The 14,967-nt window shown below is 44.7% G+C and overlaps 1 protein-coding gene across 1 annotated transcript in view; it reads right to left on the bottom strand.

Moving 5' to 3' along the window:
- Positions 1-1,424: 1,424 nt before the first annotated feature.
- LOC100558400 (zinc finger protein 646) overlaps positions 1,425-14,967 on the bottom strand; it is a 30,756-nt gene continuing 17,213 nt past the window's right edge. Inside the window, exons 4-6 of the mRNA XM_062974309.1 lie at positions 13,742-14,539; positions 11,764-11,890; positions 1,425-9,204 (exon numbers count right to left, since the gene is read on the bottom strand). Coding sequence (XP_062830379.1) covers positions 8,153-9,204; positions 11,764-11,890; positions 13,742-14,539 — 1,977 coding nt within the window. The 3' untranslated portion in view covers positions 1,425-8,152. The remainder of the gene's footprint in view (positions 9,205-11,763; positions 11,891-13,741; positions 14,540-14,967) is intronic.

Genomic DNA, 14,967 nt, shown 5'->3' on the forward strand with positions numbered 1-14,967 from the left:
GCCTCCTCTCACACTGAACTTACACAGGAGCTTCACATAGCAGCTTTTTACACACAGCAGCCTTCACACTGGAGCGTCACATACAAGGCTTTCAACCAGGGGCTTCTCTCACTGAAGCTTCTCACACCAGGCTCACACTGAGGCCTACTCATACTGAGGCTTACCTCACACTGAGGCCTTCTTATACTGAGGCCTACTCACACTGAGGCCTCCCTCACACAGAGGCTGACTAAGCTACAAGCACAACTTCTTACACTGTCAGGACCCAGGCTACGGAGCACCAATAACCATGCGCAGAGGCCGGATTCTATCTAATATCTTTATTAAAGGAATATATAAAGTCAATAAAAACAAGTGAAGAATAAAGTTCAGAAATAGACCTTTCAGGAAAGGTCAAATATAGTCCAGGAAAATAATGTCCAATATGTGATATTAAGGTCCAAAGTTATAATCCAATAACCGAAAGACACACTTTGCCGAGCAATAGTGCGGGGAAATGACAAGGTCTTTTAGTCCATTGGAGCTTGACAACAAGGCTGGAAAACAACCTAGATTCTTGGCAAACAAGACTTGATACGAGGCAACAAGAAGCAAGAACAAGGTCCGTGGCGAGGTCCGGGGAACAAGGCAGGCTTGGAACTTGGTCCTGGAAACAAGGAACTGGAGTTGCGTAGTCCACACACGATCTCACTCCTCAAGCTGACGAGTTGACTCCGCAAGGTTTCCTTCGCGGCAAAACACCTAAATAGGGTCTCATTTCCCGCCAGAAGAACACTTTCCCTGGAGAACTAGAAGTGAAACCCAACTCTGTCCAGATGCATGACTCCTTAGAATTTCCCAAGGGAAGCAAACCTAATCAGCTAATTGTTTGGCTGCGATTCTGGCGCTCCGGCGATTCGCCTCCCTAGTTCCTCTATCTCTATTATAATTGTCCCTTCGAGAAAACGGGGGAGAATTCTGCCCAAGGCTTGTTTGGCTGACTTCTTGAGGGCAAACATCCTCCAGGTGCAGGGGCTCCGATTCTGGCTGAACCGGTGGAAATCCCATGTTTTCCTCCTCATCTGCCACAATAGTACTAGGAACGGGACTACAAGGCCCATGAGACATCACATACACTGAACTGCAGCGTTTGCTGAGTAATTGCATCCATTTAACCCTTTCATTTGCCTGACTCACATTTTTGTAATTAAAAATACCTAATTAATTTTTAATATTTCTGACATGTTTGTCTGTCTGTTGCTAGGTGAAGTGGCCCTCTGTGATATCACTGGGAAAGAAAGGGGACAGGTGTATGAGTTGAAGGGAAGAAAGAACCACAGAGAAAGCGAGAACATTGCCATGGGTCTATGTTCATGTTGCCACCCCAAAGAAATTGGGGTAGAATAATTTGAGTAGGGGGTAGGGAAGGGAAGCATCAACACATCTACAATTCAAGTCCTTTATTCAGTGGAGATCCCAAAGACACAACAAGAAGGCATTTAGAAATACAAGGAAAGTACCTAAAAACCGAACCCTAATCCCAAATCTTCATTATAACCATAAGACCGAAGATTCAGTACAGCATTTTCCTCTTAAGTGCTCAATGAGCTTTGTGTACAATAGTTCAAAGTTCCTCTTGAAACAATCCTGTGCGGCAGGACAGTGCTATTGACCCCTTGATAAACATGGGGTTTGTGCGCATGATGCGGCTGGTGGGAAATACCCGATGGCCGAGACGAGATTTGATCAGGGTCTTTTCAGACCTGTCAGTCTAGGTATAATTCAAGCAAAGTTTTTGTCCATGTCAAAAAAATATGACCCAACTCCATAAGTCATGGTGATAATTGGAAATGGTTTTGGTTCTTTTTTCCAGTGCATTTCCAGTTTGCAATAAGTTTTTGCAAATTTCTGCATAGGATGGCAAGTTTATTGACAGCACAACTGAGAGACCCACCACTGTGGTCTGAAAAGTTGTCTCTAATGCTAATGCTGCCTCATCATTTGAACCAATCACAATACAGGTTGAAAGACACTTATCATTGCCTGTGGGTAGATCTTTGAAGGAACTGAAAATGCAGAAATCACGTTGCTTATCGACTTAACATTGACCCATGAATTTCAAGGGCTAAAAGCAATTTTGCCAGTTCTTTTCTTTGAAATACAACCTATAACACCTGGGATTTGTTGGTGGTCTCCCATCCAGGTCTTAACCAGGGCTGACCCTGCTTAGGTACCAAGAACAGATGGGATCTGTTGCCTTTAAGGTATGTAGGCCACTGCCATGAGATTATTACGGGACATTTCCAGAATTCCATAGGATGAAGCAATGGCAGAATATCTACACCTACTTCCTCAGATACAAGGTTTAAGTACAGAACAATCTCATATCCATACTTTCAATTATCTGCATCCAAAAAATTTTGTTATTTCTAGATAGTCTTCATTTCAATAGGGCTGATTATTACCTGCAGTTTTGTGTATCCATGTGAATTCTGGAAAAGTATCCTCTACAAATACAGAAGTCATACTGTACATCCACCATGGGCAAACTTGGGCCCTTCAGATGTTTTGGACTACAACTCCCACAATTCCTAACACCCTCAGGCCCTTTCCTTTTCCCTCTCAGCCGCTTAAGCGGCTGAGAGGGAAAAGGAAGGGGCCTGAGGCTGTTAGGAATTGTGGGAGTTGTAGTCCAAAACACCTGGAGGGCCCAAGTTTGCTCATGGCAGATGTACATACATAAAGACTAACAGTCTACTATAATGGAAAATGGAGCAGAGGAAACGCAGCATGGACGACAAAGCTCCTTGTCATGGAAGATGGAGTGACAGCACCCCCTGGTGACCAGAGTCAAGAACGGCCTCCAGATGCCAGAAATGGAAAAGATGGGGAAAGCCTTTACCTGTGTTTATGTATTGTCTGTCCTTGTTAATTGTATCATGGCATTGAATGTTTGCCATATATGTGTCCTGTAATCCCTCGGGGAGATAGAGTGGAATATAATTAAAATATATTTATTATTATCGAATGACAAGAACAGGCAAGTTGGAGAAATAATAATTCTGTGAAATACGTAAGACGAGTCTTGGGACGAAAATGCGACAAATTGTCTAATAGAAGATAGTGGCTTTGAAGAGGAAAATAATTAAAAGGGGGGCAAAAAGAGAAGACAGGGAAAGGTGACATGTAAATATGCAGTGGAGCAAAATTAAGACAGAATTGTATTTAAGAATATGTCTTTCCAAGAGTACTTTGTATATTCACTTCGTTGGCCTAAATTCCTATTACCAGCCACAACGTTGATGCAAATTGAATGCGTTCAATGGGGTCACTCTAGTTGAGATTTACAACACGATTTGTGCCATCTAAACTATAGAATGAATGCAGTTTGGCACCACTTTGACTGCTATGAACTCCTGTAAATTGAAGTTATACAAGGTCCTTAGTCTCTCTGCCATAGAGTCCTGATGCCTCAACAAACTACAGATCACAGGATTCCATAGCAACGAGCCATGGAAGTTAAATTGGGGTTCAAACTGCATCAGTTCTACAGTGTGGATGGACCTTATGTTTTCTTTTTAGTTAGGGCATTTGACTGATTATATGCTTATCCTGCATTTCCACGACATTGCATCTTCGCTCCTCACTCCCCAATGAAAAGGAACAGAAGAAGAAATTTGAGGTCACCCAAAAAATAAAAGAAAAGCACTCTCGACAGCCAGATATAGCCCCGATATTGTACAACTATATCAGGGAAAACAACAACCTCACAACCCACCACCCCAATGGATCGTGGCAACCCATACTATTAGTTTAACCTCTACTGGAGCAAACACTAATCGAGCCGTTGTGCTCATTTCATGCATAACATGAATCCCAAACAACCACTCATTTTAAACTCATCTGAGGAAGCTCTATCTCTCACCCCAAATTCCATACATCTAAGAGCACTATAGTAGTGTTGTGCTTTTGTATGGAATTGCTGTTCATTTTGTGTAGTTTCATTCATGTAGACCCTTAGGGTCCCAGAAAAATGATTGCTATTTATATTAATACTAGCTGTGCCCGGCCACGCGTTGCTGTGGCAAAGTATGGTGGTATGGGAAATAAAGTATTGAGGAATTGGTGGTAGTTAAGGTAAAGGGTAAAGGTTCCCCCCTGACATTAAGTCCAGTCATGCCTGATTCTGGGGGTTGGTGCTCATCTTCATTTCTAAGCCGAAGAGCCGGCGTTGTCTGTAGACTCCTCCAAGGTCATGTGGCTGGCATGACTGCATGGAGCGCCATTACCTTCCCGCCGGAGCAGTAACTATTCATCTACTCTCATTTGCATGTTTTCGAACTTCTGGGTTGGCAGAAGCTGGGGCTAACAGTGGGGGCTCTCTCCACTCCCCCAATTCAAACCAGAAGTTCAGCAGCTCAGCGTTTTAACACGCTGCGCCATCAGGAGATATTATTTCCTAAAGGTTGTGAATATACAATATTTCTGATTTTTTTTGTCTGTTGGAGGCAAGTATGAATGCTGCAATTAGGAAAAATGATTAGCTTTGAAGCCTGGCTGTTTCCTCCCTGAGTGGGAGGCTTAGCCTTGTAACTGGCAGCAATTGGATAAAAACAATTATTCTTCTCCCTCTAATTAGGACTTTATTTTTCTTTTCTTTTTGTTGTATCAACCTAGAGCCGTGGATGATGGGTTGTGTTGTCAAATTCGAGGTTGGGGGGCCTGTAGTTTTGTTGTTTTGTCCGCTGCCCTGATGCCATCAGTCTTTTATATATATAGATTATTAACACCCATTGGCACACATCAGATGTTATGGGGAAGCAGACCTCTCTCAGACTCTGCTTAGGGTCCCAGAAAAATGATTGCTATTAATATTAATATTAATAATACCCATTGGCACACATCAGATGTCATGGGGAAGCAACCCTCTCCCAGACTCAGCTTAGGGTCCCAGAGTAACTATCATTATTTATATTAATATTATTAAAACCCATTGGCACACATCAGATGTCATGGGGAAGCAGACCTCTCTCAGGCTCAGCTTAGGGTCCCAGAGTAACTATTGTTATTTATATTAATATTATTATTAACACCCATTGGTACACATCAGTTGTAATGGGAAAGCAGGCCTCTGTCAGTACCTGCTTATTATTACAGGGCCAAAACTAAAGGAAAACAAAAGCAAGCACGATGACTGTGCAGCTTTCATTTTTGTGTTACTTCTTGTTTCCTACGAAAATGTCGTCATTTGTTTTGGGTAGACAAACGGTCGAAATGAAACGATAGCACGAAGGAAACGAAGGAAAAAATTCCGTGCACATCCCTACATTATAGACCTTTTCTTGCTCTCGATATCACTCTTCTATGTGTACATGAGTGGATTTCCAGAGGCCACAAAAGTAGAGCTTCAGTGTCCGTGCTGTTCTTTCACCTCTTACAAAAACAGCCCCGCAGTATTTAAAGTGAAGTGCACACACATAAAACCAAACTATGCAGAACCCTGCCATGATAACCAAACAAGTGCTTTTGTCAACCTTTCTATTACTACTAAGAGTTCAATCCGCATGCATTAAATCAAAAAGCTGACATCCCGGCTCTCTTGGCCACCAACCCCAGCTGATCACACGTCATTCATCCACATCTAGTGCATAGCTTAAAAATTCAGAAATAAATTTCGAATTTGTTGGTTTCACACCGACACGTCCACTCTTTGCTTACAAACTGGTTGAACAGCCATCCATCCACATCTACAGGTTTGATTACTCGCAGGTTTGAGTTAATTTTTTTCTAGAAATCTCTAGGTCCTCCAATGGTCACTTTGCAGCAGAAAGTTGATAGGAAAGTTGTGGTGAACAATCTAGAGTCCTAGAAAGGTCTTCTTGCAGGTAAAATAGTAGAAATTATTTGTGGTTTTCCCACTTTCACGGGGCTCCTATGCTTCTAAACCCAGGACGTGTGGAAGGTTGACTGTATATCAAGATGTTATTGCTTTAATGTATTATATGTTTTATGATTTTATATTTGTTTTAAATGTATTTATGTGATCGTATTTTATTGTGTAGGAGCCCCGGTGGCGAAGTGTGTTAAAGCACTGAGCTGCTGAACTTGCAGACCGAAAGGTCCCAGGTTCGAATCCAGGGAGTGGAGTGAGCACCCGCTGTTAGCCCCAGCTTCTGCCAACCTAGCAGTTTGAAAACATGCCAATGTGAGTAGATCAATAGGTACCACTCCGGTGGGAAGGTAACAGCGCTCCATGCAGTCATGCCAGCCACATGACCTTGGAGGTGTCTACGGACAACGCCGGCTCTTCGGCTTAGAAATGGAGATGAGCACCAACTCCCAGAGTCAGACATGACTGGACTTAACATCAGGGGAAACCTTTACCTTTTATTTTATTGTGTATTGCTGGGCTTAGTCCTCATTTGAGCTGCCCAAATCCCTTCGAGGAGATGGGGCAGGATATAAGAATAAAGTTATTATTATATTATTATGTTGTCGAAGGCTTTCATGGCCGGAATCACTGAGTTGCTGTGAGTTTTTCGGACTGTATGGCCAGGTTCCAGTAGCAGTCTTCTCTGAGGTTTCACCTGTGGTTGGCATCTTCAGAGGTTCTGTTGGCAGTGAAGCAAATGGAGTGTATATATGGACATTCCACAGATATACATACACTCTACTTGCCTCACTGCCAACAGAACCTCTGAAGATGCCAGCCACAGATGCAGGTGAAAGGTTAGGAGATAATGTTGTTGGAACATAACCATACAGCCCGAAAAACACACAGCAACCCACTGTATATCAAGAGTTGTGCCTCCCCAAGTATGAATCCCAAGATATTCCACCAGAAGATGAGCACAGAATAGCTTTGAAACACCTAGAGAGTCCTAGAAGAGTGTCCTCTTTAGGAATCCCGAGGACCTCTAGCATGGAGTTATGACTAACATCTGGCAGAAGTGGAGTTGTGGAGTTGCATGGAGAACCTAGAACTATGGAGTTGCATGGAGAACCTAAAACTGTGGAGTTGCATGGAGAACCTAGAACTGTGGAGTTGCATGGAGAACCTAGAACTGTGGAGTTGCATGGAGAACCTAGAACTGTGGAGTTGCATGGAGAACATAGAACTGTGGAGTTGCATGGAGAACCTAGAACTGTGGAGTTGCATGGAGAACCTAGAACTGTGGAGTTGCATGGAGAATCTAGAACTGTGGAGTTGAATGGAGAACCTAGAACTGTGGAGTTGCATGGAGAATCTAGAACTGTGGAGTTGAATGGAGAACCTAGAACTGTGGAGTTGCATGGAGAATCTAGAACTGTGGAGTTGAATGGAGAACCTAAAACTGTGGAGTTGCATGGAGAACCTAGAACTGTGGAGTTGAATGGAGAACCTAAAACTGTGGAGTTGCATGGAGAACCTAGAACTGTGGAGTTGCATGGAGAACCTAGAACTGTGGAGTTGCATGGAGAACCTAGAACAAGGGATGTCCAACCATTCATCCTCCAGGTATTTAGGACTCCAACTCTCAGAAGTCCTGGTCAACTTGTCCAATGGCCACGAATTCTGGCAGATGAAGTCCAAAATACCTGGAGGACCAAAGGTTGGACACCACTGACCTAGACACTCCTTCAGAAAACCTCTTTACCAAATATGTGAATAATCAAAACCACAAATGTGGATGTCTCACTGTATAGTTTATCATGAAACTGCTTCAGGTCATCTGCAGTCCACAGAGTCATACTGAGGGACATAGAGATTAGTAGAGATGATATTATAATCAAATCCATGAATAACATGGACCAATAACTTTTTGGTACCTCAAATGTTAGCCCTGTTTCTGGATATATTTGACCTGCTGATTCCAAAAATGGCACTGGTTTCCCCCATATCAACCCTAGTTTTTAAGATACAGAACATACGGCATCTACCAGTTGCCACCTGGTTGCCCACAGAAAGTCAACATAGACATATCAAAGAAACTACAGCTGATGCAGTCTATCCAATGCAATTTTCTTAATAACCCCAGGAATGTTCTGAAAAACGGAGATAACAAGGTTTTGTTGTTGTCGTTGGGCTATGTAATCAAACCCACAAATATGGAGGGCCAACTACACTGGTTCATCATGGGAGTTGCCACAGGTCAATTGCAGTCCACGCTGAAGGTACGGAAATGCTGTGCTTTCATGAGGCTTCATCTGGGTCCTCCTCCATGACCAACATATTGAGAGAGTCCCTGGTGTGGATTTTCTGATGCCTCACAAGGACCGCGCGGTGAGAGAAGCTCTTCCCGCAGGTTGTGCACTGATGTGGCCTCTCGCCCGTGTGGACCTTCTGGTGCCTGATGAGGACGGCCCGGTCGCAGAAGCATTTCCCGCACGTGGCACACTTGAAGGGCTTTTCCCCGGTGTGGATCCTCTGGTGGACCATCAGGATCTGCCTTTGGCTGAAGCTCTTTCCACACTCGGAGCAGGTGTAGGGCCTCTCCCCGGTGTGCACCCGGTGGTGCTTGACCAGCTGGGAGGAGGTGTTGAAGGATTTGTCGCAGTCCGGGCACTTGAAGGGCTTCTCCCCCGTGTGGGAGCCCTCGTGGATCATGAGGCTGGAGCTCCGGTTGAAGGTCTCCCCACACTGGGCGCACTTGTACGGCTTCTCCCGCGTGTGGACCTTGTGGTGGTTGAGCAGCTGCGTCTTCCGGCTGAAGCTCTTGTTGCACTGCAAGCAGCTGAAGGGCTTCTCTCCGACGTGGATCCGATAATGCCGGGTGAGGTCCGAGCTGACGGTGAAGCTCTTCCCACACTGGGAGCAAGTGTAAGGCCGCTCTCCCGTGTGGGTCCGCTCGTGCGCCACCAAAGTGGACTTCAGGCTGAAGCACTTCCCGCAGTCTTGGCACATGAACGGCTTCTCCCCGGTGTGGGTCCTCTGGTGCGCCACGAGCACCGTGGTCCGGCTGAAGCTCCTCCCGCACACGTTGCACACCCTTTCTCCTCTGCTCCGGCGCCTTCTCTTTATGACAACCTTTTGCGTCACTTCAGTACTTTCCCCTAAATAAGGAAAGAATACATTCACGCTGGGCTCGAGGTAGTTTTTCCTCCCTTTCTCTGCCTCCTTGTGACTCTGAGATGTTTCTCCACCCGCCTGGGGCCACGGGGGGATTTCCCGGGAGGGTCCGTGGCGCTTCAGTGGCCCAAGCTGAAGTTTCTCCTCTTTGTTCTCTCTTCTCCATTCATCACCTGCTGCAAAAGACAAGGAAACCCAACACATTAATCCTCAAGAAAGACAAGGTAAAGGTAAAGGTTACCCCTGATGTTAAGTCCAGTCATGGATAGGTAGTTACTTATATTTTATGTACCGTGTTTCCCCGAAAATAAGACAGTGTCTTATATTAATTTTTGCTCCCAAAGATGCGCTAGGTCTTATTTTCAGGGGATGTCTTATTTTTCAATGAAGAAGAATTCACATTTATTGTTGAACAAAAAAAATGAACTTTTATTATATACTGTACAGTAGTTGTCATCACAAACCAGCATAACCAGACAAACTGTGAATCCTATCAAGAATTTCTTGTTACTACCATTATTTCCATGAACAACACTCTATGGTATGTACATTTACTGATCCTGCATGCTCTGGTGTTCTGTTCGGCGGGCATGCTTCCAAACCAAAACTTTGCTAGGTCTTACTTTCGGGGGAGGCCTTATATTTAGCAATTCAGCAAAACCTCTACTAGGTCTTATTTTCTGGGGATGTCTTAGTTTAGGGGAAACAGGGTATGTAACTATTGGTTTCTTTGATATATATTTCACAATGTAAATGACATGTATCTCTAAAGAGAACAAGTGTTAAGTTTGGAACCATGTTAGTATTAGGCAATGGATGATGTTCTATGGATATATTTTCTTACTTATATTAGTGTACGTAACTATTTTCAGACCACCAGAGGAAGGCCTGATGCAGGGCCGAAACCGGTCGTGGCGGACTTATTCTTCTCGGTATTAGAATACACAACGCCGATTGCATTTCAATGTATATTGGACAATCCATTTGAGGTTGTTTGTTATTACTGTGAAATTAACGCCGACTGCATTTCAATGTATATTGGACAATCCATTTGAGGTTGTTTGTTATTACTGTGAATTTAAACAGTATTACTAATTTGCCAGACATATTGTTTACTGAACTGGTTTCTTTTCAATTGTATATATAGTAGGTCATTTGTGTTTGAGTTAAGTCCAGTCATGTCTGACTCTGGGGGTTGGTGCTCATCTCCATTTCTAAGCCGAAGAACCGGCGTTGTCTGTAGACACCTCCAAGGTCATGTGGCCATTGGCATGACTGCATGGAGCGCCATTACCTTCCCGCCGGAGCGGTACCTATTGATCTACTCACATTGGCATGTTTTCGAACTGCTAGGTTGGCAGGAGCTTGAGCTAACAGCGGGTTTGAACCTGGGACCTTTCGGCCGCCAGCTCAGTGCTTTAACGCACTTCGCCACACATAATAAAAGTGAAAAACGTGTAAGTGTGTACATGGAGGTGGTGTCCACTTATACAGACAGTCTCCCACCTACACAAACGGACTATAATTCCTCCTCAGCAGGAGACACCCATAGTCCTTCTACTGACATGCAGTTTATAGTGAGCGCCATAAACATGGAGCCCAAACCCTGCCAGTGTCGTCCACAAACACCATTGTAAACCCCAGCCAAGTGAAGGCTTTCATGATGGGACAATTTCCTCCTAGATGTTCTGTTTCTCCTCCAGAATGGACATCCCAGGGTGCCTTAATTTGCATAACCCCGCCCATTGCCTCTCCCTTAACCCTTTCCTACCTTTTCCTATGGCACACAGTTAACAGAGGAATTGATCAGCAACTGAACAAGAGGTTTGGGGAGAATTCACCATGATTTACAGGAGTTGTATTTGACTGACGTCCAGAGAGCACTGTTAACCCAACCAATGATGGATCTGGATAATGGGACTTGCAGTACCTTCACTGATATTGTGACTCCCACCAACAATGAACTGGGACCAACTTGGCACAGAGAAGCCCAATGATCAATTGAACATACTGCAGGGGTCAGTGGGAATGGACTTTGATTTTGGGAGTTGTAGTTCACCTGCATCCAGACAGCACTGAACCCAGCTGACGTCAGATCTGGACCAAACTTGCCACACAGACCCAACATGGCCAACTCCACATACAGTCCTGGTTTGGGGGTGATTGACCTCAGATCAGGGAGTTATAGTTCACCCTTAGCCAGACAGCACTGAACCCAGCTGACGTCAGATCTGGACCAAACTTGGCACACAGACCCAACGTGGCCAACTGCGCATACAGGCCTGGTTTGGTGGTGATTGACCTCAGATCTGGGAGTTATAGTTCACTTTTATCCAGACAGCATTGAATCCAACTGACGTCAGATCTGGACCAAACTTGGCACACAGACCCAACGTGGCCAACTGCGCATACAGGCCTGGTTTGGTGGTGATTGACCTCAGATCTGGGAGTTATAGTTCACTTTTATCCAGACAGCATTGAATCCAGCTGACATCAGATCTGGACCAAACTTGGCACACAGACCCAACGTGGCCAACTGCGCACACAGGCCTGGTTTGGTGGTGATTGACCTCAGATCTGGGAGTTATAGTTCACCCTTATCCAGATAGCGCTGAACCCAGCTGACGTCAGATCTGGACCAAACTTGGCACACAGACTCAACATGGCCAACTGCGCACACAGGCCTGGTTTGGTGGTGATTGACCTCAGATCTGGTAGTTATAGTTCACCCTTACTGGTTCTGCTGGTCTTGCCACCATTCCCCTGCTTGCTCTTGGCGACAGGCTGCTTCTCTTTGGGACTCGGAGGAAGTTGCTCAACCATGCAGAGGTTTGAAGCTGCGTCCTGGATCAGGGCTGAGCCCTGGAACAAAACAGGAAGGAAACTTGTTCAGATAACAGGACAATGTGTGAGAGGAAGAAGAATTTCAAGGGCCTTTTCTCCCTCTCATCAAGTGCCTCCAGATGTGGGGTGGGAAATGCCAATGCTATATTTTTCCATGAAAAACTTTCTATGTTTATCCATCGTTGTCTGGACTGTCATAGATAAATTAGTATGCAAGACTGTCTAAGTTATGTGTTTCAAACTCAAAGTCTGTGAGCAAAATTTGGCCCTCCATATCATTCTTTGTGACCCTCCAGATACTGGACTGCAATTCCTGTGTTCCTTACCATTAGACAACATGATTAGAATGGATGGGATACAATAACAATACACCCTATGGTTTATTCTGTTCAGTCAGGAGAGTGAAGTTTTAATTTAGTTACAAGGCTGGCGGATACGATGGCTGACATTAAAGTATCTTTTAGCCTCAGAGACACAAGTGCTATGGGTTTGTAATTCCCATTATACTCATCCCACATGGCAGATAATCAAAAGTTTTGGTAATTGTTGTTTAACCTCCAGTTTGCTAGTGATACTAAATTACTGTGTTGTTAATGGCTTTTGTGTATTGATAGTGTTTAAATGCAATTTGTGCCATGCTTGTATTGCAACTGATTGCATCATCCAGAATGTACCATAGTGTGGAAAGAGTTAATTGCCAAGAAGCTATGATGGCCTTGGTGTGTGGCTGGAACTAGGGAGTATCCAGACACAAGTGTTTGTGCATAACGATTGCGTCAGTTCAGTCGAGTTCTGTCTGCCTAGAGTTCGAGTCAAGTTCTGTTGGAGAACAGAGCAGTCCTGTGTTTGTCTGTCGTCTGCAAGTCTGTTTGTGTTGATTACTGCTGCATACAGTAAAACTTTGTAAATAGTTTTACCAACGTCTCCGAGTGTCTCTTCGTTCTGCGCTCTACTGCTTCCACCCAACTACTGCTGCGCTGTAAATACTCTGACATGTTGTGGAATGATGCAACTGAAACAGGCATGGGCCAAGTTCAGACATCCAGGTGTTTTGAATTTCAAGTCCCAGAAATCTCAGCCAGCTTGTGGGCTGTTAGGAACTGTGGGAGTTGAAGTCCAAAACACCTGGAGGGCTGTAGTTTGCCCATGCCTGATCTATGAAAATGGTGTGTCAGGAACAAGAAATGTTTGGAAAGCTCTGATCTAGAAAGCCAGGTTCAAAGTGCATTGTATGATCAGTGTAGATGAGTCCTTTATTGATCTATTAAATGGCTGGGAGTCTTGCCTGGATCATTTTTGATATCAAAGAGCCAACTTCATGCCAATTTTTTGTCAGGGTATTGTGAATTGTGTGAAATGTTAAAATCAATCTAGGCTTTTAGAAATGCCTTCTGTGTGAGTTTTCGGCAAGGCATTTCAGTAACTATGGAGTTAATAAGAACCTGCTTTGATTGACGTATCACAGGACCAATGGGGTCAAGTTTGTTTGACTGGGACTTCCTTCTTGGTCTGTGGAATGCAGGGGAGTGTCGTTTCTGTGTGTGTGTTTGGCGTTGAGCATTCGCTGGAGACGGACTATGAATGCTATGCTCTGAAGCCGAGAAATGCAACTGTAAATAGATTTGTAAATAAAGTTTAACAACAGTTGGACTTCGCCTTGCTGGAGTCTTTCTTGACCAGTGCTGATTCTCCGCATGGGAATACAGTCTGGAGAAGGAGGTGAGACGGGGATGATGAATTTTGGAATCCACTCTGCACCCCATCATCCCCTGACATTTTAAGCATCTCAAAGGGGCACTGGGAATCACCATTAAATGGGCAGCCCTAGCACATCTTCTGTGGGATCAACCTGTGCAAACCTCTGCCCACCTGTGGTTCCAGTTGTCCAGATGCCTGCCGTCTCAGGAGGAAGTCCTCGGCCAGGGCCACCGCCCGGTCGCAGGTCCGAGGGCAGCCCCTCTTGACCCAGCTCTGGATCTCGGAGGGCAGGATTGCCAGGAACTGCTCCAGGATCACCAGCTCCAGGATCTGCTCCTTGGTGTGCCTCTCGGGCTTCAGCCACCGGTGGCACAGGTACCAGAGACGGCTGCAGGCCTCACGCGGACCCTCCGCCTCCTGGTAGCGGTATTCCCGGAAGAGGGCTCGCTGGACGTCCATGGTGACCAAGTCCTCCTTGAGGAGATCTTCCCTTCCTTTCCAACAGTCCTCCCTCTTCGTGTCCTCTATTTTTATGAAGTCTCCTAAGCTTCCTCCACCAAGGCCTCTGGACTTTCGGTAAGCATTTGGTGGCCCTTCAACAGACGTCAAGAGAACCGTTGCCTTCTCCCACGGTGATTGCTGGGAATTCCCCCATCCCAAGTGAGAAGATGGTGCTTCCTTGAGGTCCTCTGATGAGTTCAACTTGCCTGCTCCACCCATAACTTCTTCCTGTTTGAGAAAGCTCTTCACAGCCTTGGATTCATGACCAGCTCCTCTTTCCAAGGCCACCTCTGGTTTCAGATCTACTTGGTCTCCTTCCTTCATCCCCTGTTTCAACAGATAGTTGAATTGGAGGCTATCATCTGAGGTTCTTCTCTTCTTGGCTGCCATTTCACCTTCCAGATCATGGATTTTGTAATGGAGACCTATATTTGTCAGAGATTTCCCCCAAAATGGTGCAGCCACCGACTATCTGTCCGTGTGTAAGCCAGTTTCATAAGATCCACAAATCATCTTCAGTGTTCCTGGAGAACAGAGATCTTGGGACAGAGGTGGATTTCATACACTGCTGAGAAAAGCTTGTCCTGTTTTGAAAAAAGAAGAACATATTCAAGAAGATAAAATGACATAGAAATATACCTCGTATATACTCAAGTATAAGCCGAACTGAATATAAGCCAAGGCACCTAATTTTACCACAAGAAACCTGGGAAAACATTAACTCCAGTATAAGCAGAGAGCGGTAAATTTCAGAAATTAAAAAATGGATACCAATAAAATTACACTAAGTGAGGCATCAGAAGGTGAAATGTTTTTGAATATTTACATAAAACTGTCATTTAACTTTCCAACTCTGATTAAATCATCATTCTCATCTTCTTCAATGTAAAGGTGCT

This window comes from Anolis carolinensis, chromosome 2 (assembly GCF_035594765.1).
Source record: "Anolis carolinensis isolate JA03-04 chromosome 2, rAnoCar3.1.pri, whole genome shotgun sequence".
NCBI lineage: Eukaryota > Metazoa > Chordata > Lepidosauria > Squamata > Dactyloidae > Anolis > Anolis carolinensis.